Source organism: Salmo salar, chromosome 09, assembly GCF_965601325.2.
Source record: "Salmo salar chromosome 09, fSalSal1, whole genome shotgun sequence".
In the NCBI taxonomy this organism is placed as follows: domain Eukaryota; kingdom Metazoa; phylum Chordata; class Actinopteri; order Salmoniformes; family Salmonidae; genus Salmo; species Salmo salar.
This window is the reverse complement of record NC_138299.1, coordinates 76563024-76588963: the sequence shown is the minus strand read 5'-3', so window position 1 is coordinate 76588963 and position 25940 is coordinate 76563024. Positions and strand designations below refer to the sequence as shown.

Below are 25940 nucleotides of genomic sequence, written 5' to 3'. Positions count from 1 at the left end.
AGGTGTTCCTTTTGTCCAGGTGGGAAAGGGCAGTGTGGAGTGCGATTGAGATTGCGTCATCTGTGGATCTGTTGGGGCGGTATGCGAATTGGAGTGGGTCTAGGTTATCCGGGAAGATGCTGTTGATGTGAGCCATGACCAGCTTTCAGAGCAGTTCATGGCTACCAATGGGGCGGTAATCATTTAGGCGGGTTACCTTCGCTTCCTTGGGCACAGGGACTATGGTGGTCTGCTTGAAACATGTACAGTTAAAGTCGGAAGTTTACATACACCTTAGCCAAATACATTTAAACTCAGTTTTTCACATTTCCTGACATTTAGTCCTAGTAAAAATTCCCTGTCTTATGTCAGTTGGGATCACCACTTTATTTTAAGAATGTGAAATGTCAGAATAATAGTAGAGAGAATGATTTATTTCAGCTTTTATTTCTTTCATCACATTCCCAGTGGATCAGAAGTTTACATACACTCAATTAGTATTTGGTAGCATTGCCTTTAAATGGTTTAACTTGGGTCAAATGTTTCGGGTAGCCTTCCACAAGCTTCCCACAATAAGTTGGGTGAATTTTGGCCCATTCCTCCTGACAGAGCTGGTGTAACTGAGTCAGGTTTGTAGGCCTTCTTGCTCGCACACGCTTTTTCAGTTCTGCCCACACATTTTCTATAGGATTGAGGTCAGGGCTTTGTGATGGCCACTCCAATACCTTGACTTTGTTGTCCTTAAGCCATTTTGCCACAACTTTGGAAGTATGCTTGGGGTCATTGTCCATTTGGAAGACCCATTTGTGACCAAGCTTTAACTTCCTGACTGATGTCTTGAGATGTTGCTTCAATATATCCACATAATTTTCCTCCCTCATGATGCCATCTATTTTGTGAAGTGCACCAGTCCCTCCTGCAGCAAAGCACCCCCACAACATGATGCTGCCACCCCCGTGCTTCACGGTTGGAATGGTCTGCTTCGGCTTGCAAGCCTCCCCATTTTTCCTCCAAACATAACAATGGTCATTATGGCCAAACAGTTAGATTTTTGTTTCATCAGACCAGAGGACATTTCTCCAAAAAGTACGATCTTTGTCCCCATGTACAGTTGCAAACCATAGTCTGACTTTTTTATGGCGGTTTTGGAGCAGTGGCTTCTTCCTTTCTGAGCGGCCTTTCAGGTTATGTCGATATAGGACTCGTTTTACTGTGGATATAGATACTTTTGTACCTGTTTCCTCTAGCATCTTCACAAGGTCCTTTGCTGTTGTTCTGGGATTGATTTGCACCTGTTGCACCAAAGTACGTTAATCTCTAGGAGACAGAACGTGTCTCCTTCCTGAGTGGTATGATGGCTGCGTGGTCCCATGGTGTTTATACTTGCGTACTATTGTTTGTACAGATGAACGTGGTACCTTCAGGCGTTTGGAAATTGCTCCCAAGGATGAACCAGACTTGTGGAGGTCTACAATCTTTTTTCTGAGGTCTTGGCTGATTTCTTTTAATTTTCCCATGATGTCAAGCAAAGAGGCACTGAGTTTGAAGGTAGGCCTTGAAATACATCCACAGGGACACCTCCAATTGACTCAAATGATGTGAATTAGCCTATCAGAAGCTTCTAAAGCCATGACATCATTTTCTGGTATTTTCCAAGCTGTTTAAAGGCACAGTCAACTTAGTGTATGTAAACTTCTGACCCACTGGAATTGTGATACAGTGAATTATAAGTGAAATAATCTGTCTGTAAACAATTGTTGGAAAAATGACTTGTGTCTTGCACAAAGTAGATGTCCTAACCGACTTGCCCAAACTATAGTTTGTTAACAAGAAATTTGTGGAGTGGTTGAAAAACGAGTTTTAATGACTCCAACTTAAGTGTATGTAAACTTCCGATATCAACTGTAGGTATTACAAACTCAGTCAGTGAGAGGTTGAAAATGTCAGTGAAGACATTTGCCAGTTGGTCTGCGCATGCTTTGAGTACACGTCCTGGTGTTGTAACAGTGTTGTAACCATGTGCAAATAGTTAAAGTACAAAAGGGAAAATAAATAAACATAACTATGGGTTGTATGTACAATGGTATTTGTTCTTCACTGGTTGCCCTTTTCTTGTGGCAACAGGTCACAAATATTGTTGCTGTGATGGCACACTGGGGTATTTCACCCAGTAGATATGGGAGTTTATCAAAATTGGGTTTGTTTTCGAATTCTTTGTGGATCTGTGTAATCTGAGGGAACTATATGTCTCTAGTATAGTCATACATTTGCCAGGAGGTTAGGAAGTGCAGCTCTGTTTCCACCTCATTTTGTGGGCAGTGTGCACATAGCCTGTCTTCTCTTGAGAGCCAGGTCTGCCTACGGCGGCCTTTCTCAATAGCAAGGCTATGCACACTGAGTCTGTACATAGTCAAAGTTTTCCTTAAGTGTGGGTTAGTCACAGTGGTCAGGTATTCTGCCACTGTGTACTCTCTTTTTAGGGCCAAATAGTATTCTAGTTTGCTCTGTTTTTTTTCTTCTTTCCAATGTGTCAAGGAATTATCTTTTTGTTTTCTCATGATTTGGTTGGGTCTAGTTGTGTTGCTGTCCTGTGGCTCTGTGGGGTCTGTTTGTGTTTGTGAACAGAGCCCCAGGACCAGCTTGCTTAGGGCTCTCTCTCCAGGTTAATCTCTCTGTAGGTGATGGCTTTGTTATGGAAGGTTTGGGAATCACTTCCTTTTAGGTGGTTGTAGAATTTAATGGCTCTTTTCTGGATTTTGATCATTAGCGGGTATCGGCCTAATTCGTTTCTGCATGCATTATTTGGTGTTTTATGTTGTACACTGAGGATATTTTTGCAGAATTCTGCATGCAGTCTCAATTTCCTGTTTGTCCCATTTTGTGAATTCTTGGTTGGTGAGCGGACCCCAGACCTCACAACCATAAAGGGCAATGTGTTCTATAACTGATTGAAGTATTTTTTGCCAGATCCTAATTGGTGTGTCAAATTTTATGTTGCTTTTGTTGGCATAGAAGGCCCTTCTTGCCTTGTCTCTCAGATCGTTCACAGCTTTGTGGAGTTACATGTTGCGCTAATGTTTAGGCCGAGGTATGTATCATTTTTTTGTGTACTCTAGGGCAACGGTGTCTAGATGGAATTTGTATTTGTGGTCCTGGCAACTGGACCTTTTTTAGAACACCATTATTTTTATCTTACTGAGATTTACTGTCAGGGCCCAGGTCTGACAGAATCTGTGCAGAAGATCTAGGTGCTGCTGTAGGCCCTCCTTGGGTGGTGACAGATCATCAGTAGACATTTGACTTCAGATTCTAGTAGGGTGAGGCCGGGTGCTGCAGACTGTTTTAGTGCCCCAATTCGTTGATATACATGTTAACCTCCCTGGGCAATGTGGGACGTTTACGTGGAATCGCGTGGCGCGAAATACAAATACCTCAAAAATGCTATAACTTCAATTTCTCAAACATATGACTATTTTACACCATTTTAAAGACTCTCGTTAATCTAACCACATTGTCCGATTTCAAAAAGGCTTTACAGCGAAGGCAAAACATTAGATTATGTCAGGAGAGTACCCTGCCAAAAATAATCACACAGCCATTTTCAAAGCAAGCATATATGTCACAAAAAACAAAACCACAGCTAAATGCAGCACTAACCTTTGATGATCTTCATCAGATGACACTCCTAGGACATTATGTTATACAATACATGCATGTTTTGTTCAATCAAGTTCATATTTATATCAAAAACCAGCTTTTTACATTAGCATGTGATGTTCAGAACTAGCATACCCACCGCAAACTTCCGGTGAATTTACTAAATTACTCACGATTAACGTTCACAAAATACATAACAATTATTTTAGGAATTATAGATACAGAACTCCTTTATGCAATCGCGGTGTCAGATTTTAAAATAGCTTTTCGGCGAAAGCACATTTTGCAATATTCTGAGTACATAGCCCGGCCATCACGGCTAGCTAATTTGACACCCCTCAAGTTTGGCCCTCACCAAACTCAGATTTACTATAAGAAAAATTGGATTACCTTTGCTGTTCTTCATCAGAATGCACTCCCAGGACTTCTACTTCAACAACAAATGTTGTTTTGGTTCCAAATAATCCATAGTTATATTCAAATACCTCCGTTTTGTTCGTGCGTTCAGGTCAGTATCCGAAGGGTGACGCGCGAGCGCATTTCATGACAAAAAAATTCTAAATATTCCATTACCGTACTTCGAAGCATGTCAAATGCTGTTTAAAATCAATTTTTATGCTATTTTTCTCGTAAAATAGCGATAATATTCCAACCGGGCGACGTTGTATTCATTCAAAGGCTGAAAGAAAAAATTGAGAATTCTCATGAACGCGCATCTCCAGTGTCACTGTTCTCAGCCTGACCACTCACAAAATCTCCTGCTGTTTTTCGCCCAGAGACAGGAGAGACGTCATTCCACTTTCTGGCGCCTTCTGAGAGCCAATGGAAGCCTTAGAAAATGTCACGTTACAGCAGAGATGCTGTATTTTCGATAGAGATGCCACAGAAGGAGAACAAATTGTCAGACAGGGCACTTCCTGTATGGAATCTTCTCAGGTTTTGGCCTGCCATATGAGTTCTGTTATACTCACAGACACCATTCAAACAGTTTTAGAAACTTTAGAGTGTTTTCTATTTCTATCCAAATCTACAAATTATATGCATATTCTCGTTTCTGGGCAAGAGTAGTAACCAGTTAAAATCGGGTATGTTTTTTATCCGGCCGTGCAAATACTGCCCCCTAGCCCCAACAGGTTTTAAAGAGGGTGGGGTTTAAGCTGCATCCCTGTCTCACCCCATGGCCCTGTGGAAAGAAATGTGTTTTTTGCCAATTTTAACCACGCACTTGTTGTTTGTGTACATGGATTTTAAAATGTCATATGTTTTTCCCCAATACCACTTTCCATCAATTTGTATAGCAGACCCTCATGCCAAATTGAGTGAACAGCTTTTTTGAAATCAACAAAGCATGAGAGGACTTTGCTTTTGTTTTGGTTTGTTTGTTTGTCAATTAGGGTGTGCAGGGTGAATACGTGGTCTGTCGTACGGTAATTTGGTAAAAAGCCAATTTGACATTTGTTCAGTACATTGTTTTCACTGAGGAAACATACAAGTCCCTCTCCAAAGTACATAGGACTTTTAAGCAGAGAGAAGACACTCTCTCACCACACTCAGCGCTCTTTCTGGCCCCTCTGGCTTCCCTTTTTGATTTTCAATTATGCTCTAATATTTCACTGGTGCCCAGCTCATGGGAACTAAAACCATTTTACAGCTTAATTTTACGACTTAGCCTTTTAAATATGTGAAGAAGGGGGAGAGGAGAGAGAATAAGCGGCGTCATCCATATTGTGAGACCTGGAACAGAAAGTCAGGGGATACAAGATTTTAGACAGCCCCTGCAGGTCAGGCCAGGCCCACTGTCAGCTGACACACCATCTGGGGCTGCTCGAAAGAATTGAATGACAGATTTTGAGTGTTTTTTTTTTAAATGGCCGACAAAGCAGGAACGACATGCCGCTGGAGGCTTGTGAGGGTAGAGGGGGGCAGTGATGTCAGCCATGCCAGTTTGTCCCAGTGATTGATCACACATTTTGTCTCCTCAGCTCAGAGGAGAGATGATCCCTGATTCTGCTAGTAAACAAGGGGCACATCTGGTGAATGAGTGAACGTGGCAGCGTAGCAGTATGGCAGACATACTGTGTGTGTGTGTGTGTGTGCATGAGTGTGTGCCAGGGCTCCACATTACTAGGGTAGAGAGGCTGACAACTTGCGTGTGTGTGTGTGTGTGTGTGTGTGTGTGTGTGTGTGTGTGTGTGTGTGTGTGTGTGTGTGTGTGTGTGTGTGTGTGTGTGTGTGGTGGGGGGGGGAGAGGCTGACATTATCAGACTACTGTTTAACATGCAGGTGTCAGTGTCTTCTACTCCCCCCTGAGTCATGTGCAGGGGAGAGGCAGGCAGGGGCTGGTGCTATTTATAATGGCATTGTGCAGCACCTTCACACAGCTGTCAGTATCCATCTCCTCAGTGACATGCAGAGTCACGACTCGCAGACGAACGCCCCTTTCAGAGCCTGACGAGGCAGCGAGTTCTTTATCTGCAATTAGATCAGCACGGTTGCCCCTTTCTCTCTCTCTCTCTCTCTCTCTCTCTCTCTCTCTCTCTCCCTCTACTGTACCTCGCTCTTTCTCTCTCTCTCTCTCTCTCTCTCTCTCTCTCTCTCTCTCTCTCTCCCTCTACTGTACCCCTCTCTCTCTCTCTCTCTCTCTCTCTCTCTCTCTCTCTCTCTCTCTCTCTCTCTCTCTCTCTCTCTCCCTCTACTGTACCTCTCTCTTTCTTTATCTCTTTCTATCTCTCTCTCTCTTCTTCTACTGTACCTCTTTCTTTCTCTCTCTCTCTCTCTCTCTCTCTCTCTCTCTCTCTCTCTCTCTCTCCCTCTACTGTACCTCTCTCTTTCTTTATCTCTTTCTATCTCTCTCTCTCTTCTTCTACTGTACCTCTTTCTTTCTCTCTCTCTTTCTCTCTCTCTCTCTCTCTCTCTCCCCCCCCCCCCAACATACCTAGATACAGGCAGAGGGAAATATCACCCACACACATAGAGAAATACTGAGAACATGGATGCATTTGTAAAGTATTCAGACCCCTGGACTTTTTCAACATTTTGTTAGGTTAGAACCTTATTCTAAAATTGATTAAATAGTTATTTTCCCTCATCAATCTACACACAATACCCCATAATGATAAAGCAAATGCACATAAAAAAAACTCTGGCAGCGATTACATCCTCGAGTCTTCTTGGGTATTACCCTACAAGCTTGGCACACCTGTTTTTGGGGAGTTTCTCCCATTCTTCTCTGCAGATCCTCTCAGGCTCTTTCAGGTTGGATGGGGAGTGTCTCTGCACAGCTATTTTCCGGTCTTTCCACTGCTGCTCGATTGGGTTCAAGTCCGGACTTTGGCTGGGCCACTCAAGGACATTCAAAGACTTGTCCCGAAGCCACTCCTGCGTTGTCTTGGCTGTGTGCTTAGTGTCGTTGTCCTGTTGGAAGGTGAACCTTCACCCCAGTCTGAGGTCCTGAGCACTCTGGAGCAGGTTTCATCAAGGATCTCTCTGTGCTTTGCGCCGTTCATCTTTCCCTCGATCCTGACTAGTCTCCCAGTCCCTGACACTGAAAAACATCCCCACAGCATGATGCTGCCACCATCATGATTCAACGTAGGGATGGTGCCAGGTTTCCTCCAGACATGACGCTTGGCATTCAGGCCAAAGACTTCAATCTTGGTTTCATCAGACCAGAGAATCTTGTTTGTCATGGTCTGAGAGTCCTTAAGGTGCCTTTTTGGCAAACTCCGAGCAGGCTGTCACGTGCCTTTTATTGAGGAGAGGCTTCGGTCTGGCCACTCTACCATAAAGGCTTGATTGGCGGAGTGCTGCAGAGATGGTTGTCCTTCTGGAAAGTTCCTCTGGAGCTCTGTCCGAGTGATATGGAAAATGTCAAGGGGTATGAATACTTTTCGAATGTACTATATGTATAGGTGTGAATAGTAGTATTATAAACTGGGGGGGTTTAACCACTGAATGCTGATTGGCTGACAGCCGTGGTATATCAGAGCATATACCACGGGTATGACAAAACATTTATTTTTAATGCTCTAATTACATTTTGTAACCAGTTTATAATAGCAATAAGGCACCTCAAGGGTTTGTGGTATATGGCCAATATACCACGGCTAAGGGCTATACCCAGGCACTCCGGGTTGTTTTGTGCACAGTAACAGCCCTTAGCCGTGGTATATTGGCCATATATCACCCCCCCCCCTCGTGCCTTATTGCTTAAATATACTCTCGTTCACACAAGCAGACATATTGTATACACACACAGGCTTAGATACTACACATTACACACAGGCTTAGATACCACACATTACACACAGGCTTAGATACTGCACATTACACACAGGCTTAGATACTACACATTACACACAGGCTTAGATACTACACATTACACACAGGCTTAGATACTACACATTACATACAGGCTTAGATACTACACATTACACACAGGCTTAGATACCACACATTACACACAGGCTTAGATAATACACATTACACACAGGCTTAGATACTACACATTACACACAGGCTTAGATATTACACACAGGCTTAGATACTACACATTACACACAGGCTTAGATACTACACATTACACACAGGCTTAGATACTACACATTACACACAGGCTTAGATACTACACATTACACACAGGCTTAGATACTACACATTACACACAGGCTTAGATACCACACATTTCACACAGGCTTAGATACTACACATTACACACAGGCTTAGATATTACACACAGGCTTAGATACTACACATTACACACAGGCTTAGATACCACACATTACACACAGGCTTAGATACTACACATTACACACAGGCTTAGATACTACACATTACACACAGACTTAGATACTGCACATGGGTGAACATAGTGTCACACACTCACACATATTTTATTAACCCTGTATGTTTTGTCAGACCTGTTCAGGCAGGTGTCTGGTCCAGGGGGTCTGACAGACCAGCGTTACCTCACTATGCTGCTCTATGAAGCCATCCAGATCCCCCGACAGCTGGGAGAGGTGGCCGCCTTCGGGGGGAGCAATGTGGAGCCCAGTGTACGCAGCTGCTTCCGTATGGTGAGATCACCTACACACACACACAGACAGAATGCACACACAGACAGACGCACACACAGACACGCGCAGGCCGCAAACATATACATACACGCACGCACGCAGACACCACGCAATTTCTCAAGCAAGAATTTTGCTAGGACTGTCTGGGAGTTGTCTGAGTGAGCTGTTATTGGCAGAGAGGTTTGAAATTCTCTTTTTTATGGTGATGTCACCAGGCAGGCCAAAACTGCATCCCACCAAGACAGGAAATATATATAAAACACAGTCAAGTCTAGTTTTTGACGCCACTGGGCCTTTAAAGCATCATAATGTTGGGGTCATTGATCGTAGGTGTTACTGATCAAATTGTTCATTCTGAGTGAAATCCTGTGTGAACCAATGTGGTCTGTGGACATGTTTTTAAGGTTTTTTGTGAAACCAATCTGGTTTAAAGGACTGTTGGGGGAACCATATAGAATCTATGGGCATAACATCATTTCAAAGTGTTTCAGATGGAGACATGGAAGAACTGAGGGCATTGTCATTTCCACTCTCATACATGGGGGATACGTTTTTTTTTAAATCCCGCCTCATGGCATTTAGCTCAGGAGAGAAATGTATTTTTAAAGCAGTCACTTTAATGGTAGAGTTGGGACGAGTAGGTACTTTTTTTTGAGCGGTGGCGTTTTAAAACCTTTCTAAAAAAAAATCTTCACTTTTTTACAGCCGACCCGTAATTAAATGTCGCTCGATTCCCGCCCATGCTTCTGATATCAGCCACAGGGGATTAAAACCCTGTTTGTCAACTCTATTTGCTGTATGTCATGTCTTTTATAAGCAGATTTTATTATCAGTGTAGTTCCAATCAGAAGTGCCCAGATAAACAATTTATCACGTTGGCATGGCAATGAAGTCAAAGTGAGGGGATGACACGCGATAGCACGTCCTGTGGGTGTAGGGTGTAGGGTGTAGGGTGTAGTGGAGAGGTGTAGGGGAGTCATCCATGACAGAGGGACAGAAGGGTTTGGTTCTACATGGAGGATGACAGGATCAGAGGGAGGGAGGTACACTACAGTAGACAGTCTGTGCTGTGGCCCTCCTTGATCTGTATGTATAGAGAGACCAGTCTGTTGTAATCTATGAGGCCATGGAGAGTGTAAGTTGTTGCTTTGTGTAGTCAGTGGGTCCAGTTCTATTAGTTATTTATACTGTAGACAGTCAGTGGGTCCAGTTCTATTAGTTATTTATACTGTAGACAGTCAGTGGGTCCAGTTCTATTAGTTATTTATACTGTAGACAGTCAGTGGGTCCAGTTCTATTAGTTATTTATACTGTAGACAGTCAGTGGGTCCAGTTCTATTAGTTATTTATACTGTAGACAGTCAGTAGGTCCAGTTCTATTAGTTATTGATACTGTAGACAGTCAGTAGGTCCAGTTCTATTAGTTATTGATACTGTAGACAGTCAGTAGGTCCAGTTCTATTAGTTATTGATACTGTAGACAGTCAGTGGGTCCAGTTCTATTAGTTATTTATACTGTAGACAGTCAGTGAGTCCAGTTCTATTAGTTATTTATACTGTAGACAGTCAGTGGGTCCAGTTCTATTAGTTATTTATACTGTAGACAGTCAGTGGGTCCAGTTCTATTAGTTATTGATACTGTAGACAGTCAGTAGGTCCAGTTCTATTAGTTATTGATACTGTAGACAGTCAGTGGGTCCAGTTCTATTAGTTATTGATACTGTAGACAGTCAGTGGGTCCAGTTCTATTAGTTATTGATGCTGTAGACAGTCAGTGGGTCCAGTTCTATTAGTTATTTATACTGTAGACAGTCAGTGGGTCCAGTTCTATTAGTTATTGATACTGTAGACAGTCAGTGGGTCCAGTTCTATTAGTTATTGATACTGTAGACAGTCAGTGGGTCCAGTTCTAGTAGTTATTGATACTGTAGACAGTCAGTAGGTCCAGTTCTATTAGTTATTGATACTGTAGACAGTCAGTGAGTCCAGTTCTATTAGTTATTGATACTGTAGACAGTCAGTGGGTCCACTTCTATTAGTTATTGATACTGTAGACAGTCAGTGGGTCCAGTTCTATTAGTTATTGATACTGTAGACAGTCAGTGAGTCCAGTTCTATTAGTTATTGATACTGTAGACAGTCAGTGGGTCCAGTTCTATTAGTTATTGATACTGTAGACAGTCAGTGGGTCCAGTTCTATTAGTTATTGATACTGTAGACAGTCAGTGAGTCCAGTTCTATTAGTTATTGATACTGTAGACAGTCAGTGAGTCCAGTTCTATTAGTTATTGATACTGTAGACAGTCAGTGGGTCCAGTTCTATTAGTTATTGATACTGTAGACAGTCAGTGGGTCCAGTTCTATTAGTTATTGATACTGTAGACAGTCAGTGAGTCCAGTTCTATTAGTTATTGATACTGTAGACAGTCAGTGAGTCCAGTTCTATTAGTTATTGATACTGTAGACAGTCAGTGGGTCCAGTTCTATTAGTTATTGATACTGTAGACAGTCAGTGGGTCCAGTTCTATTAGTTATTGATACTGTAGACAGTCAGTGAGTCCAGTTCTATTAGTTATTGATACTGTAGACAGTCAGTAGGTCCAGTTCTATTAGTTATTGATACTGTAGACAGTCAGTGGGTCCAGTTCTATTAGTTATTGATACTGTAGACAGTCAGTGGGTCCAGTTCTATTAGTTATTGATACTGTAGACAGTCAGTAGGTCCAGTTCTATTAGTTATTGATACTGTAGACAGTCAGTGAGTCCAGTTCTATTAGTTATTGATACTGTAGACAGTCAGTGAGGTCCAGTTCTATTAGTTATTGATACTGTAGACAGTCAGTGGGTCCAGTTCTATTAGTTATTGATACTGTAGACAGTCAGTGGGTCCAGTTCTATTAGTTATTGATACTGTAGACAGTCAGTGAGTCCAGTTCTATTAGTTATTGATACTGTAGACAGTCAGTGGGTCCAGTTCTATTAGTTATTGATACTGTAGACAGTCAGTGGGTCCAGTTCTATTAGTTATTGATACTGTAGACAGTCAGTGGGTCCAGTTCTATTAGTTATTGATACTGTAGACAGTCAGTGAGGTCCAGTTCTATTAGTTATTGATACTGTAGACAGTCAGTGGGTCCAGTTCTATTAGTTATTGATACTGTAGACAGTCAGTGGGTCCAGTTCTATTAGTTATTGATACTGTAGACAGTCAGTAGGTCCAGTTCTATTAGTTATTGATACTGTAGACAGTCAGTAGGTCCAGTTCTATTAGTTATTGATACTGTAGACAGTCAGTAGGTCCAGTTCTATTAGTTATTGATACTGTAGACAGTCAGTGGGTCCAGTTCTATTAGTTATTGATACTGTAGACAGTCAGTGAGGTCCAGTTCTATTAGTTATTGATACTGTAGACAGTCAGTAGGTCCAGTTCTATTAGTTATTGATACTGTAGACAGTCAGTAGGTCCAGTTCTATTAGTTATTGATACTGTAGACAGTCAGTAGGTCCAGTTCTATTAGTTATTGATACTGTAGACAGTCAGTAGGTCCAGTTCTATTAGTTATTGATACTGTAGACAGTCAGTAGGTCCAGTTCTATTAGTTATTGATACTGTAGACAGTCAGTAGGTCCAGTTCTATTAGTTATTGATACTGTAGACAGTCAGTGGGTCCAGTTCTATTAGTTATTGATACTGTAGACAGTCAGTGGGTCCAGTTCTATTAGTTATTGATACTGTAGACAGTCAGTGGGTCCAGTTCTATTAGTTATTGATACTGTAGACAGTCAGTAGGTCCAGTTCTATTAGTTATTGATACTGTAGACAGTCAGTAGGTCCAGTTCTATTAGTTATTGATACTGTAGACAGTCAGTGGGTCCAGTTCTATTAGTTATTGATACTGTAGACAGTCAGTGGGTCCAGTTCTATTAGTTATTGATACTGTAGACAGTCAGTGGGTCCAGTTCTATTAGTTATTGATACTGTAGACAGTCAGTGGGTCCAGTTCTATTAGTTATTGATACTGTAGACAGTCAGTGGGTCCAGTTCTATTAGTTATTGATACTGTAGACAGTCAGTAGGTCCAGTTCTATTAGTTATTGATACTGTAGACAGTCAGTAGGTCCAGTTCTATTAGTTATTGATACTGTAGACAGTCAGTAGGTCCAGTTCTATTAGTTATTGATACTGTAGACAGTCAGTGGGTCCAGTTCTATTAGTTATTGATACTGTAGACAGTCAGTGGGTCCAGTTCTATTAGTTATTGATACTGTAGACAGTCAGTGGGTCCAGTTCTATTAGTTATTGATACTGTAGACAGTCAGTAGGTCCAGTTCTATTAGTTATTGATACTGTAGACAGTCAGTGGGTCCAGTTCTATTAGTTATTGATACTGTAGACAGTCAGTGGGTCCAGTTCTATTAGTTATTGATACTGTAGACAGTCAGTAGGTCCAGTTCTATTAGTTATTGATACTGTAGACAGTCAGTGGGTCCAGTTCTATTAGTTATTGATACTGTAGACAGTCAGTGGGTCCAGTTCTATTAGTTATTGATACTGTAGACAGTCAGTAGGTCCAGTTCTATTAGTTATTGATACTGTAGACAGTCAGTAGGTCCAGTTCTATTAGTTATTGATACTGTAGACAGTCAGTAGGTCCAGTTCTATTAGTTATTGATACTGTAGACAGTCAGTAGGTCCAGTTCTATTAGTTATTGATACTGTAGACAGTCAGTAGGTCCAGTTCTATTAGTTATTGATACTGTAGACAGTCAGTGGGTCCAGTTCTATTAGTTATTGATACTGTAGACAGTCAGTAGGTCCAGTTCTATTAGTTATTGATACTGTAGACAGTCAGTGGGTCCAGTTCTATTAGTTATTGATACTGTAGACAGTCAGTAGGTCCAGTTCTATTAGTTATTGATACTGTAGACAGTCAGTAGGTCCAGTTCTATTAGTTATTGATACTGTAGACAGTCAGTGGGTCCAGTTCTATTAGTTATTGATACTGTAGACAGTCAGTAGGTCCAGTTCTATTAGTTATTGATACTGTAGACAGTCAGTGGGTCCAGTTCTATTAGTTATTGATACTGTAGACAGTCAGTAGGTCCAGTTCTATTAGTTATTGATACTGTAGACAGTCAGTGGGTCCAGTTCTATTAGTTATTGATACTGTAGACAGTCAGTGGGTCCAGTTCTATTAGTTATTGATACTGTAGACAGTCAGTAGGTCCAGTTCTATTAGTTATTGATACTGTAGACAGTCAGTAGGTCCAGTTCTATTAGTTATTGATACTGTAGACAGTCAGTGGGTCCAGTTCTATTAGTTATTGATACTGTAGACAGTCAGTGAGTCCAGTTCTATTAGTTATTGATACTGTAGACAGTCAGTGGGTCCAGTTCTATTAGTTATTGATACTGTAGACAGTCAGTGGGTCCAGTTCTATTAGTTATTGATACTGTAGACAGTCAGTAGGTCCAGTTCTATTAGTTATTGATACTGTAGACAGTCAGTGGGTCCAGTTCTATTAGTTATTGATACTGTAGACAGTCAGTGGGTCCAGTTCTATTAGTTATTGATACTGTAGACAGTCAGTGGGTCCAGTTCTATTAGTTATTGATACTGTAGACAGTCAGTGGTCCAGTTCTATTAGTTATTTATACTGTAGACAGTCAGTGGGTCCAGTTCTATTAGTTATTGATACTGTAGACAGTCAGTGGGTCCAGTTCTATTAGTTATTGATACTGTAGACAGTCAGTGGGTCCAGTTCTAGTAGTTATTGATACTGTAGACAGTCAGTAGGTCCAGTTCTATTAGTTATTGATACTGTAGACAGTCAGTGAGTCCAGTTCTATTAGTTATTGATACTGTAGACAGTCAGTGGGTCCAGTTCTATTAGTTATTGATACTGTAGACAGTCAGTGGGTCCAGTTCTATTAGTTATTGATACTGTAGACAGTCAGTGAGTCCAGTTCTATTAGTTATTGATACTGTAGACAGTCAGTGGGTCCAGTTCTATTAGTTATTGATACTGTAGACAGTCAGTGGGTCCAGTTCTATTAGTTATTGATACTGTAGACAGTCAGTGAGTCCAGTTCTATTAGTTATTGATACTGTAGACAGTCAGTGAGTCCAGTTCTATTAGTTATTGATACTGTAGACAGTCAGTGGGTCCAGTTCTATTAGTTATTGATACTGTAGACAGTCAGTGGGTCCAGTTCTATTAGTTATTGATACTGTAGACAGTCAGTGAGTCCAGTTCTATTAGTTATTGATACTGTAGACAGTCAGTAGGTCCAGTTCTATTAGTTATTGATACTGTAGACAGTCAGTAGGTCCAGTTCTATTAGTTATTGATACTGTAGACAGTCAGTGGGTCCAGTTCTATTAGTTATTGATACTGTAGACAGTCAGTAGGTCCAGTTCTATTAGTTATTGATACTGTAGACAGTCAGTGAGTCCAGTTCTATTAGTTATTGATACTGTAGACAGTCAGTGAGTCCAGTTCTATTAGTTATTGATACTGTAGACAGTCAGTGAGTCCAGTTCTATTAGTTATTGATACTGTAGACAGTCAGTGGGTCCAGTTCTATTAGTTATTGATACTGTAGACAGTCAGTGGGTCCAGTTCTATTAGTTATTGATACTGTAGACAGTCAGTAGGTCCAGTTCTATTAGTTATTGATACTGTAGACAGTCAGTGGGTCCAGTTCTATTAGTTATTGATACTGTAGACAGTCAGTAGGTCCAGTTCTATTAGTTATTGATACTGTAGACAGTCAGTGGGTCCAGTTCTATTAGTTATTGATACTGTAGACAGTCAGTGGGTCCAGTTCTATTAGTTATTGATACTGTAGACAGTCAGTGGGTCCAGTTCTATTAGTTATTGATACTGTAGACAGTCAGTGGTCCAGTTCTATTAGTTATTGATACTGTAGACAGTCAGTAGGTCCAGTTCTATTAGTTATTGATACTGTAGACAGTCAGTAGGTCCAGTTCTATTAGTTATTGATACTGTAGACAGTCAGTGGGTCCAGTTCTATTAGTTATTGATACTGTAGACAGTCAGTAGGTCCAGTTCTATTAGTTATTGATACTGTAGACAGTCAGTGGGTCCAGTTCTATTAGTTATTGATACTGTAGACAGTCAGTGGGTCCAGTTCTATTAGTTATTGATACTGTAGACAGTCAGTAGGTCCAGTTCTATTAGTTATTGATACTGTAGACAGTCAGTGGGTCCAGTTCTATTAGTTATTGATACTGTAGACAGTCAGTAGGTCCAGTTCTATTAGTTATTGATACTGTAGACAGTCAGTAGGTCCAGTTCTATTAGTTATTGATACTGTAGACAGTCAGTGGGTCCAGTTCTATTAGTTATTGATACTGTAGACAGTCAGTGGGTCCAGTTCTATTAGTTATTGATACTGTAGACAGTCAGTGGGTCCAGTTCTATTAGTTATTGATACTGTAGACAGTCAGTGGGTCCAGTTCTATTAGTTATTGATACTGTAGACAGTCAGTAGGTCCAGTTCTATTAGTTATTGATACTGTAGACAGTCAGTAGGTCCAGTTCTATTAGTTATTGATACTGTAGACAGTCAGTGGGTCCAGTTCTATTAGTTATTGATACTGTAGACAGTCAGTAGGTCCAGTTCTATTAGTTATTGATACTGTAGACAGTCAGTGGGTCCAGTTCTATTAGTTATTGATACTGTAGACAGTCAGTGGGTCCAGTTCTATTAGTTATTGATACTGTAGACAGTCAGTGGGTCCAGTTCTATTAGTTATTGATACTGTAGACAGTCAGTAGGTCCAGTTCTATTAGTTATTGATACTGTAGACAGTCAGTGGGTCCAGTTCTATTAGTTATTGATACTGTAGACAGTCAGTGGGTCCAGTTCTATTAGTTATTGATACTGTAGACAGTCAGTAGGTCCAGTTCTATTAGTTATTGATACTGTAGACAGTCAGTGGGTCCAGTTCTATTAGTTATTGATACTGTAGACAGTCAGTGGGTCCAGTTCTATTAGTTATTGATACTGTAGACAGTCAGTAGGTCCAGTTCTATTAGTTATTGATACTGTAGACAGTCAGTGGGTCCAGTTCTATTAGTTATTGATACTGTAGACAGTCAGTAGGTCCAGTTCTATTAGTTATTGATACTGTAGACAGTCAGTAGGTCCAGTTCTATTAGTTATTGATACTGTAGACAGTCAGTAGGTCCAGTTCTATTAGTTATTGATACTGTAGACAGTCAGTAGGTCCAGTTCTATTAGTTATTGATACTGTAGACAGTCAGTAGGTCCAGTTCTATTAGTTATTGATACTGTAGACAGTCAGTGAGTCCAGTTCTATTAGTTATTGATACTGTAGACAGTCAGTGGGTCCAGTTCTATTAGTTATTGATACTGTAGACAGTCAGTAGGTCCAGTTCTATTAGTTATTGATACTGTAGACAGTCAGTAGGTCCAGTTCTATTAGTTATTGATACTGTAGACAGTCAGTAGGTCCAGTTCTATTAGTTATTGATACTGTAGACAGTCAGTGAGTCCAGTTCTATTAGTTATTGATACTGTAGACAGTCAGTGAGTCCAGTTCTATTAGTTATTGATACTGTAGACAGTCAGTGGGTCCAGTTCTATTAGTTATTGATACTGTAGACAGTCAGTGAGTCCAGTTCTATTAGTTATTGATACTGTAGACAGTCAGTGGGTCCAGTTCTATTAGTTATTGATACTGTAGACAGTCAGTGGGTCCAGTTCTATTAGTTATTGATACTGTAGACAGTCAGTGAGTCCAGTTCTATTAGTTATTGATACTGTAGACAGTCAGTAGGTCCAGTTCTATTAGTTATTGATACTGTAGACAGTCAGTGAGTCCAGTTCTATTAGTTATTGATACTGTAGACAGTCAGTGGGTCCAGTTCTATTAGTTATTGATACTGTAGACAGTCAGTGAGTCCAGTTCTATTAGTTATTGATACTGTAGACAGTCAGTAGGTCCAGTTCTATTAGTTATTGATACTGTAGACAGTCAGTGGGTCCAGTTCTATTAGTTATTGATACTGTAGACAGTCAGTGGGTCCAGTTCTATTAGTTATTGATACTGTAGACAGTCAGTAGGTCCAGTTCTATTAGTTATTGATACTGTAGACAGTCAGTGGGTCCAGTTCTATTAGTTATTGATACTGTAGACAGTCAGTAGGTCCAGTTCTATTAGTTATTGATACTGTAGACAGTCAGTGAGGTCCAGTTCTATTAGTTATTGATACTGTAGACAGTCAGTGGGTCCAGTTCTATTAGTTATTGATACTGTAGACAGTCAGTGGGTCCAGTTCTATTAGTTATTGATACTGTAGACAGTCAGTAGGTCCAGTTCTATTAGTTATTGATACTGTAGACAGTCAGTAGGTCCAGTTCTATTAGTTATTGATACTGTAGACAGTCAGTAGGTCCAGTTCTATTAGTTATTGATACTGTAGACAGTCAGTAGGTCCAGTTCTATTAGTTATTGATACTGTAGACAGTCAGTGAGTCCAGTTCTATTAGTTATTGATACTGTAGACAGTCAGTGGGTCCAGTTCTATTAGTTATTGATACTGTAGACAGTCAGTGGGTCCAGTTCTATTAGTTATTGATACTGTAGACAGTCAGTGGGTCCAGTTCTATTAGTTATTGATACTGTAGACAGTCAGTAGGTCCAGTTCTATTAGTTATTGATACTGTAGACAGTCAGTGGGTCCAGTTCTATTAGTTATTGATACTGTAGACAGTCAGTGGGTCCAGTTCTATTAGTTATTGATACTGTAGACAGTCAGTGGGTCCAGTTCTATTAGTTATTGATACTGTAGACAGTCAGTGGGTCCAGTTCTATTAGTTATTGATACTGTAGACAGTCAGTGGGTCCAGTTCTATTAGTTATTGATACTGTAGACAGTCAGTAGGTCCAGTTCTATTAGTTATTGATACTGTAGACAGTCAGTAGGTCCAGTTCTATTAGTTATTGATACTGTAGACAGTCAGTAGGTCCAGTTCTATTAGTTATTGATACTGTAGACAGTCAGTAGGTCCAGTTCTATTAGTTATTGATACTGTAGACAGTCAGTGGGTCCAGTTCTATTAGTTATTGATACTGTAGACAGTCAGTGGGTCCAGTTCTATTAGTTATTGATACTGTAGACAGTCAGTGGGTCCAGTTCTATTAGTTATTGATACTGTAGACAGTCAGTGGGTCCAGTTCTATTAGTTATTGATACTGTAGACAGTCAGTGGGTCCAGTTCTATTAGTTATTGATACTGTAGACAGTCAGTGGGTCCAGTTCTATTAGTTATTGATACTGTAGACAGTCAGTGGGTCCAGTTCTATTAGTTATTGATACTGTAGACAGTCAGTGGGTCCAGTTCTATTAGTTATTGATACTGTAGACAGTCAGTGGGTCCAGTTCTATTAGTTATTGATACTGTAGACAGTCAGTAGGTCCAGTTCTATTAGTTATTGATACTGTAGACAGTCAGTGGGTCCAGTTCTATTAGTTATTGATACTGTAGACAGTCAGTAGGTCCAGTTCTATTAGTTATTGATACTGTAGACAGTCAGTAGGTCCAGTTCTATTAGTTATTGATACTGTAGACAGTCAGTAGGTCCAGTTCTATTAGTTATTGATACTGTAGACAGTCAGTGGGTCCAGTTCTATTAGTTATTGATACTGTAGACAGTCAGTGGGTCCAGTTCTATTAGTTATTGATACTGTAGACAGTCAGTAGGTCCAGTTCTATTAGTTATTGATACTGTAGACAGTCAGTAGGTCCAGTTCTATTAGTTATTGATACTGTAGACAGTCAGTGGGTCCAGTTCTATTAGTTATTGATACTGTAGACAGTCAGTGGGTCCAGTTCTATTAGTTATTGATACTGTAGACAGTCAGTGAGTCCAGTTCTATTAGTTATTGATACTGTAGACAGTCAGTAGGTCCAGTTCTATTAGTTATTGATACTGTAGACAGTCAGTAGGTCCAGTTCTATTAGTTATTGATACTGTAGACAGTCAGTGGGTCCAGTTCTATTAGTTATTGATACTGTAGACAGTCAGTGGGTCCAGTTCTATTAGTTATTGATACTGTAGACAGTCAGTGGGTCCAGTTCTATTAGTTATTGATACTGTAGACAGTCAGTGGGTCCAGTTCTATTAGTTATTGATACTGTAGACAGTCAGTGGGTCCAGTTCTATTAGTTATTGATACTGTAGACAGTCAGTGGGTCCAGTTCTATTAGTTATTGATACTGTAGACAGTCAGTGGGTCCAGTTCTATTAGTTATTGATACTGTAGACAGTCAGTGGGTCCAGTTCTATTAGTTATTGATACTGTAGACAGTCAGTGGGTCCAGTTCTATTAGTTATTGATACTGTAGACAGTCAGTAGGTCCAGTTCTATTAGTTATTGATACTGTAGACAGTCAGTGGGTCCAGTTCTATTAGTTATTGATACTGTAGACAGTCAGTAGGTCCAGTTCTATTAGTTATTGATACTGTAGACAGTCAGTGGGTCCAGTTCTATTAGTTATTGATACTGTAGACAGTCAGTGGGTCCAGTTCTATTAGTTATTGATACTGTAGACAGTCAGTGGGTCCAGTTCTATTAGTTATTGATACTGTAGACAGTCAGTGAGGTCCAGTTCTATTAGTTATTGATACTGTAGACAGTCAGTGAGGTCCAGTTCTATTAGTTATTGATACTGTAGACAGTCAGTGGGTCCAGTTCTATTAGTTATTGATACTGTAGACAGTCAGTGGGTCCAGTTCTATTAGTTATTGATACTGTAGACAGTCAGTGAGTCCAGTTCTATTAGTTATTGATACTGTAGACAGTCAGTGGGTCCAGTTCTATTAGTTATTGATACTGTAGACAGTCAGTGGTCCAGTTCTATTAGTTATTGTACTGTAGCCAGTTCTATTAGTTATTGATACTGTAGACAGTCAGTGGGTCCAGTTCTATTAGTTATTGATACTGTAGACAGTCAGTAGGTCCAGTTCTATTAGTTATTGATACTGTAGACAGTCAGTGGGTCCAGTTCTATTAGTTATTGATACTGTAGACAGTCAGTGGGTCCAGTTCTATTAGTTATTGATACTGTAGACAGTCAGTGGGTCCAGTTCTATTAGTTATTGATACTGTAGACAGTCAGTGGGTCCAGTTCTATTAGTTATTGATACTGTAGACAGTCAGTGGGTCCAGTTCTATTAGTTATTGATACTGTAGACAGTCAGTGGGTCCAGTTCTATTAGTTATTGATACTGTAGACAGTCAGTAGGTCCAGTTCTATTAGTTATTGATACTGTAGACAGTCAGTAGGTCCAGTTCTATTAGTTATTGATACTGTAGACAGTCAGTGGGTCCAGTTCTATTAGTTATTGATACTGTAGACAGTCAGTGGGTCCAGTTCTATTAGTTATTGATACTGTAGACAGTCAGTGGGTCCAGTTCTATTAGTTATTGATACTGTAGACAGTCAGTGGGTCCAGTTCTATTAGTTATTGATACTGTAGACAGTCAGTAGGTCCAGTTCTATTAGTTATTGATACTGTAGACAGTCAGTAGGTCCAGTTCTATTAGTTATTGATACTGTAGACAGTCAGTAGGTCCAGTTCTATTAGTTATTGATACTGTAGACAGTCAGTAGGTCCAGTTCTATTAGTTATTGATACTGTAGACAGTCAGTGAGTCCAGTTCTATTAGTTATTGATACTGTAGACAGTCAGTAGGTCCAGTTCTATTAGTTATTGATACTGTAGACAGTCAGTAGGTCCAGTTCTATTAGTTATTGATGCTGTAGACAGTCAGTGGGTCCAGTTCTATTAGTTATTGATACTGTAGACAGTCAGTGAGTCCAGTTCGTCCAGTTCTATTAGTTATTGATACTGTAGACAGTCAGTGGGTCCAGTTCTATTAGTTATTGATACTGTAGACAGTCAGTGGTCCAGTTCTATTAGTTATTGATACTGTAGACAGTCAGTGGGTCCAGTTCTATTAGTTATTGATACTGTAGACAGTCAGTGGTCCAGTTCTATTAGTTATTGATACTGTAGACAGTCAGTAGGTCCAGTTCTATTAGTTATTGATACTGTAGACAGTCAGTGGGTCCAGTTCTATTAGTTATTGATACTGTAGACAGTCAGTAGGTCCAGTTCTATTAGTTATTGATACTGTAGACAGTCAGTGGTCCAGTTCTATTAGTTATTGATACTGTAGACAGTCAGTGGGTCCAGTTCTATTAGTTATTGATACTGTAGACAGTCAGTGGGTCCAGTTCTATTAGTTATTGATACTGTAGACAGTCAGTGGGTCCAGTTCTATTAGTTATTGATACTGTAGACAGTCAGTAGGTCCAGTTCTATTAGTTATTGATACTGTAGACAGTCAGTAGGTCCAGTTCTATTAGTTATTGATACTGTAGACAGTCAGTGGGTCCAGTTCTATTAGTTATTGATACTGTAGACAGTCAGTGGGTCCAGTTCTATTAGTTATTGATACTGTAGACAGTCAGTGGGTCCAGTTCTATTAGTTATTGATACTGTAGACAGTCAGTGGGTCCAGTTCTATTAGTTATTGATACTGTAGACAGTCAGTAGGTCCAGTTCTATTAGTTATTGATACTGTAGACAGTCAGTGGGTCCAGTTCTATTAGTTATTGATACTGTAGACAGTCAGTAGGTCCAGTTCTATTAGTTATTGATACTGTAGACAGTCAGTGGGTCCAGTTCTATTAGTTATTGATACTGTAGACAGTCAGTGGGTCCAGTTCTATTAGTTATTGATACTGTAGACAGTCAGTGGGTCCAGTTCTATTAGTTATTGATACTGTAGACAGTCAGTGGGTCCAGTTCTATTAGTTATTGATACTGTAGACAGTCAGTAGGTCCAGTTCTATTAGTTATTGATACTGTAGACAGTCAGTGGGTCCAGTTCTATTAGTTATTGATACTGTAGACAGTCAGTAGGTCCAGTTCTATTAGTTATTGATACTGTAGACAGTCAGTGGGTCCAGTTCTATTAGTTATTGATACTGTAGACAGTCAGTAGGTCCAGTTCTATTAGTTATTGATACTGTAGACAGTCAGTGGGTCCAGTTCTATTAGTTATTGATACTGTAGACAGTCAGTGGGTCCAGTTCTATTAGTTATTGATACTGTAGACAGTCAGTAGGTCCAGTTCTATTAGTTATTGATACTGTAGACAGTCAGTGGGTCCAGTTCTATTAGTTATTGATACTGTAGACAGTCAGTGAGGTCCAGTTCTATTAGTTATTGATACTGTAGACAGTCAGTGAGTCCAGTTCTATTAGTTATTGATACTGTAGACAGTCAGTGGGTCCAGTTCTATTAGTTATTGATACTGTAGACAGTCAGTGGGTCCAGTTCTATTAGTTATTGATACTGTAGACAGTCAGTGGGTCCAGTTCTATTAGTTATTGATACTGTAGACAGTCAGTGGGTCCAGTTCTATTAGTTATTGATACTGTAGACAGTCAGTGGGTCCAGTTCTATTAGTTATTGATACTGTAGACAGTCAGTGGGTCCAGTTCTATTAGTTATTGATACTGTAGACAGTCAGTGGGTCCAGTTCTATTAGTTATTGATACTGTAGACAGTCAGTAGGTCCAGTTCTATTAGTTATTGATACTGTAGACAGTCAGTGGGTCCAGTTCTATTAGTTATTGATACTGTAGACAGTCAGTGGGTCCAGTTCTATTAGTTATTGATACTGTAGACAGTCAGTAGGTCCAGTTCTATTAGTTATTGATACTGTAGACAGTCAGTGGGTCCAGTTCTATTAGTTATTGATACTGTAGACAGTCAGTAGGTCCAGTTCTATTAGTTATTGATACTGTAGACAGTCAGTAGGTCCAGTTCTATTAGTTATTGATACTGTAGACAGTCAGTAGGTCCAGTTCTATTAGTTATTGATACTGTAGACAGTCAGTGGGTCCAGTTCTATTAGTTATTGATACTGTAGACAGTCAGTGGGTCCAGTTCTATTAGTTATTGATACTGTAGACAGTCAGTGGGTCCAGTTCTATTAGTTATTGATACTGTAGACAGTCAGTGGGTCCAGTTCTATTAGTTATTGATACTGTAGACAGTCAGTGGGTCCAGTTCTATTAGTTATTGATACTGTAGACAGTCAGTGGGTCCAGTTCTATTAGTTATTGATACTGTAGACAGTCAGTGGGTCCAGTTCTATTAGTTATTGATACTGTAGACAGTCAGTAGGTCCAGTTCTATTAGTTATTGATACTGTAGACAGTCAGTGGGTCCAGTTCTATTAGTTATTGATACTGTAGACAGTCAGTAGGTCCAGTTCTATTAGTTATTGATACTGTAGACAGTCAGTAGGTCCAGTTCTATTAGTTATTGATACTGTAGACAGTCAGTGGGTCCAGTTCTATTAGTTATTGATACTGTAGACAGTCAGTGGGTCCAGTTCTATTAGTTATTGATACTGTAGACAGTCAGTGGGTCCAGTTCTATTAGTTATTGATACTGTAGACAGTCAGTAGGTCCAGTTCTATTAGTTATTGATACTGTAGACAGTCAGTGGGTCCAGTTCTATTAGTTATTGATACTGTAGACAGTCAGTGGGTCCAGTTCTATTAGTTATTGATACTGTAGACAGTCAGTGAGTCCAGTTCTATTAGTTATTGATACTGTAGACAGTCAGTGGGTCCAGTTCTATTAGTTATTGATACTGTAGACAGTCAGTGGGTCCAGTTCTATTAGTTATTGATACTGTAGACAGTCAGTGAGTCCAGTTCTATTAGTTATTGATACTGTAGACAGTCAGTGGGTCCAGTTCTATTAGTTATTGATACTGTAGACAGTCAGTGGGTCCAGTTCTATTAGTTATTGATACTGTAGACAGTCAGTGAGTCCAGTTCTATTAGTTATTGATACTGTAGACAGTCAGTAGGTCCAGTTCTATTAGTTATTGATACTGTAGACAGTCAGTGGGTCCAGTTCTATTAGTTATTGATACTGTAGACAGTCAGTAGGTCCAGTTCTATTAGTTATTGATACTGTAGACAGTCAGTGGGTCCAGTTCTATTAGTTATTGATACTGTAGACAGTCAGTAGGTCCAGTTCTATTAGTTATTGATACTGTAGACAGTCAGTAGGTCCAGTTCTATTAGTTATTGATACTGTAGACAGTCAGTGGGTCCAGTTCTATTAGTTATTGATACTGTAGACAGTCAGTAGGTCCAGTTCTATTAGTTATTGATACTGTAGACAGTCAGTGGGTCCAGTTCTATTAGTTATTGATACTGTAGACAGTCAGTGGGTCCAGTTCTATTAGTTATTGATACTGTAGACAGTCAGTAGGTCCAGTTCTATTAGTTATTGATACTGTAGACAGTCAGTAGGTCCAGTTCTATTAGTTATTGATACTGTAGACAGTCAGTAGGTCCAGTTCTATTAGTTATTGATACTGTAGACAGTCAGTAGGTCCAGTTCTATTAGTTATTGATACTGTAGACAGTCAGTAGGTCCAGTTCTATTAGTTATTGATACTGTAGACAGTCAGTAGGTCCAGTTCTATTAGTTATTGATACTGTAGACAGTCAGTGGGTCCAGTTCTATTAGTTATTGATACTGTAGACAGTCAGTGGGTCCAGTTCTATTAGTTATTGATACTGTAGACAGTCAGTGGGTCCAGTTCTATTAGTTATTGATACTGTAGACAGTCAGTGGGTCCAGTTCTATTAGTTATTGATACTGTAGACAGTCAGTGGGTCCAGTTCTATTAGTTATTGATACTGTAGACAGTCAGTGGGTCCAGTTCTATTAGTTATTGATACTGTAGACAGTCAGTAGGTCCAGTTCTATTAGTTATTGATACTGTAGACAGTCAGTGGGTCCAGTTCTATTAGTTATTGATACTGTAGACAGTCAGTGGGTCCAGTTCTATTAGTTATTGATACTGTAGACAGTCAGTAGGTCCAGTTCTATTAGTTATTGATACTGTAGACAGTCAGTAGGTCCAGTTCTATTAGTTATTGATACTGTAGACAGTCAGTAGGTCCAGTTCTATTAGTTATTGATACTGTAGACAGTCAGTAGGTCCAGTTCTATTAGTTATTGATACTGTAGACAGTCAGTGGGTCCAGTTCTATTAGTTATTGATACTGTAGACAGTCAGTGGGTCCAGTTCTATTAGTTATTGATACTGTAGACAGTCAGT

At 40.0% G+C, this 25940-nt stretch overlaps 1 protein-coding gene across 1 annotated transcript in view; it reads left to right on the top strand.

Annotated features, from left to right (window-relative positions):
- LOC106611717 (dystrophin-related protein 2) overlaps positions 1-25940 on the top strand; it is a 244675-nt gene that overhangs the window by 163869 nt on the left and 54866 nt on the right. The window contains exon 15 of the mRNA XM_014212218.3: positions 8554-8711. Within this exon, the coding sequence (XP_014067693.1) occupies positions 8554-8711 (158 nt within the window). The remainder of the gene's footprint in view (positions 1-8553; positions 8712-25940) is intronic.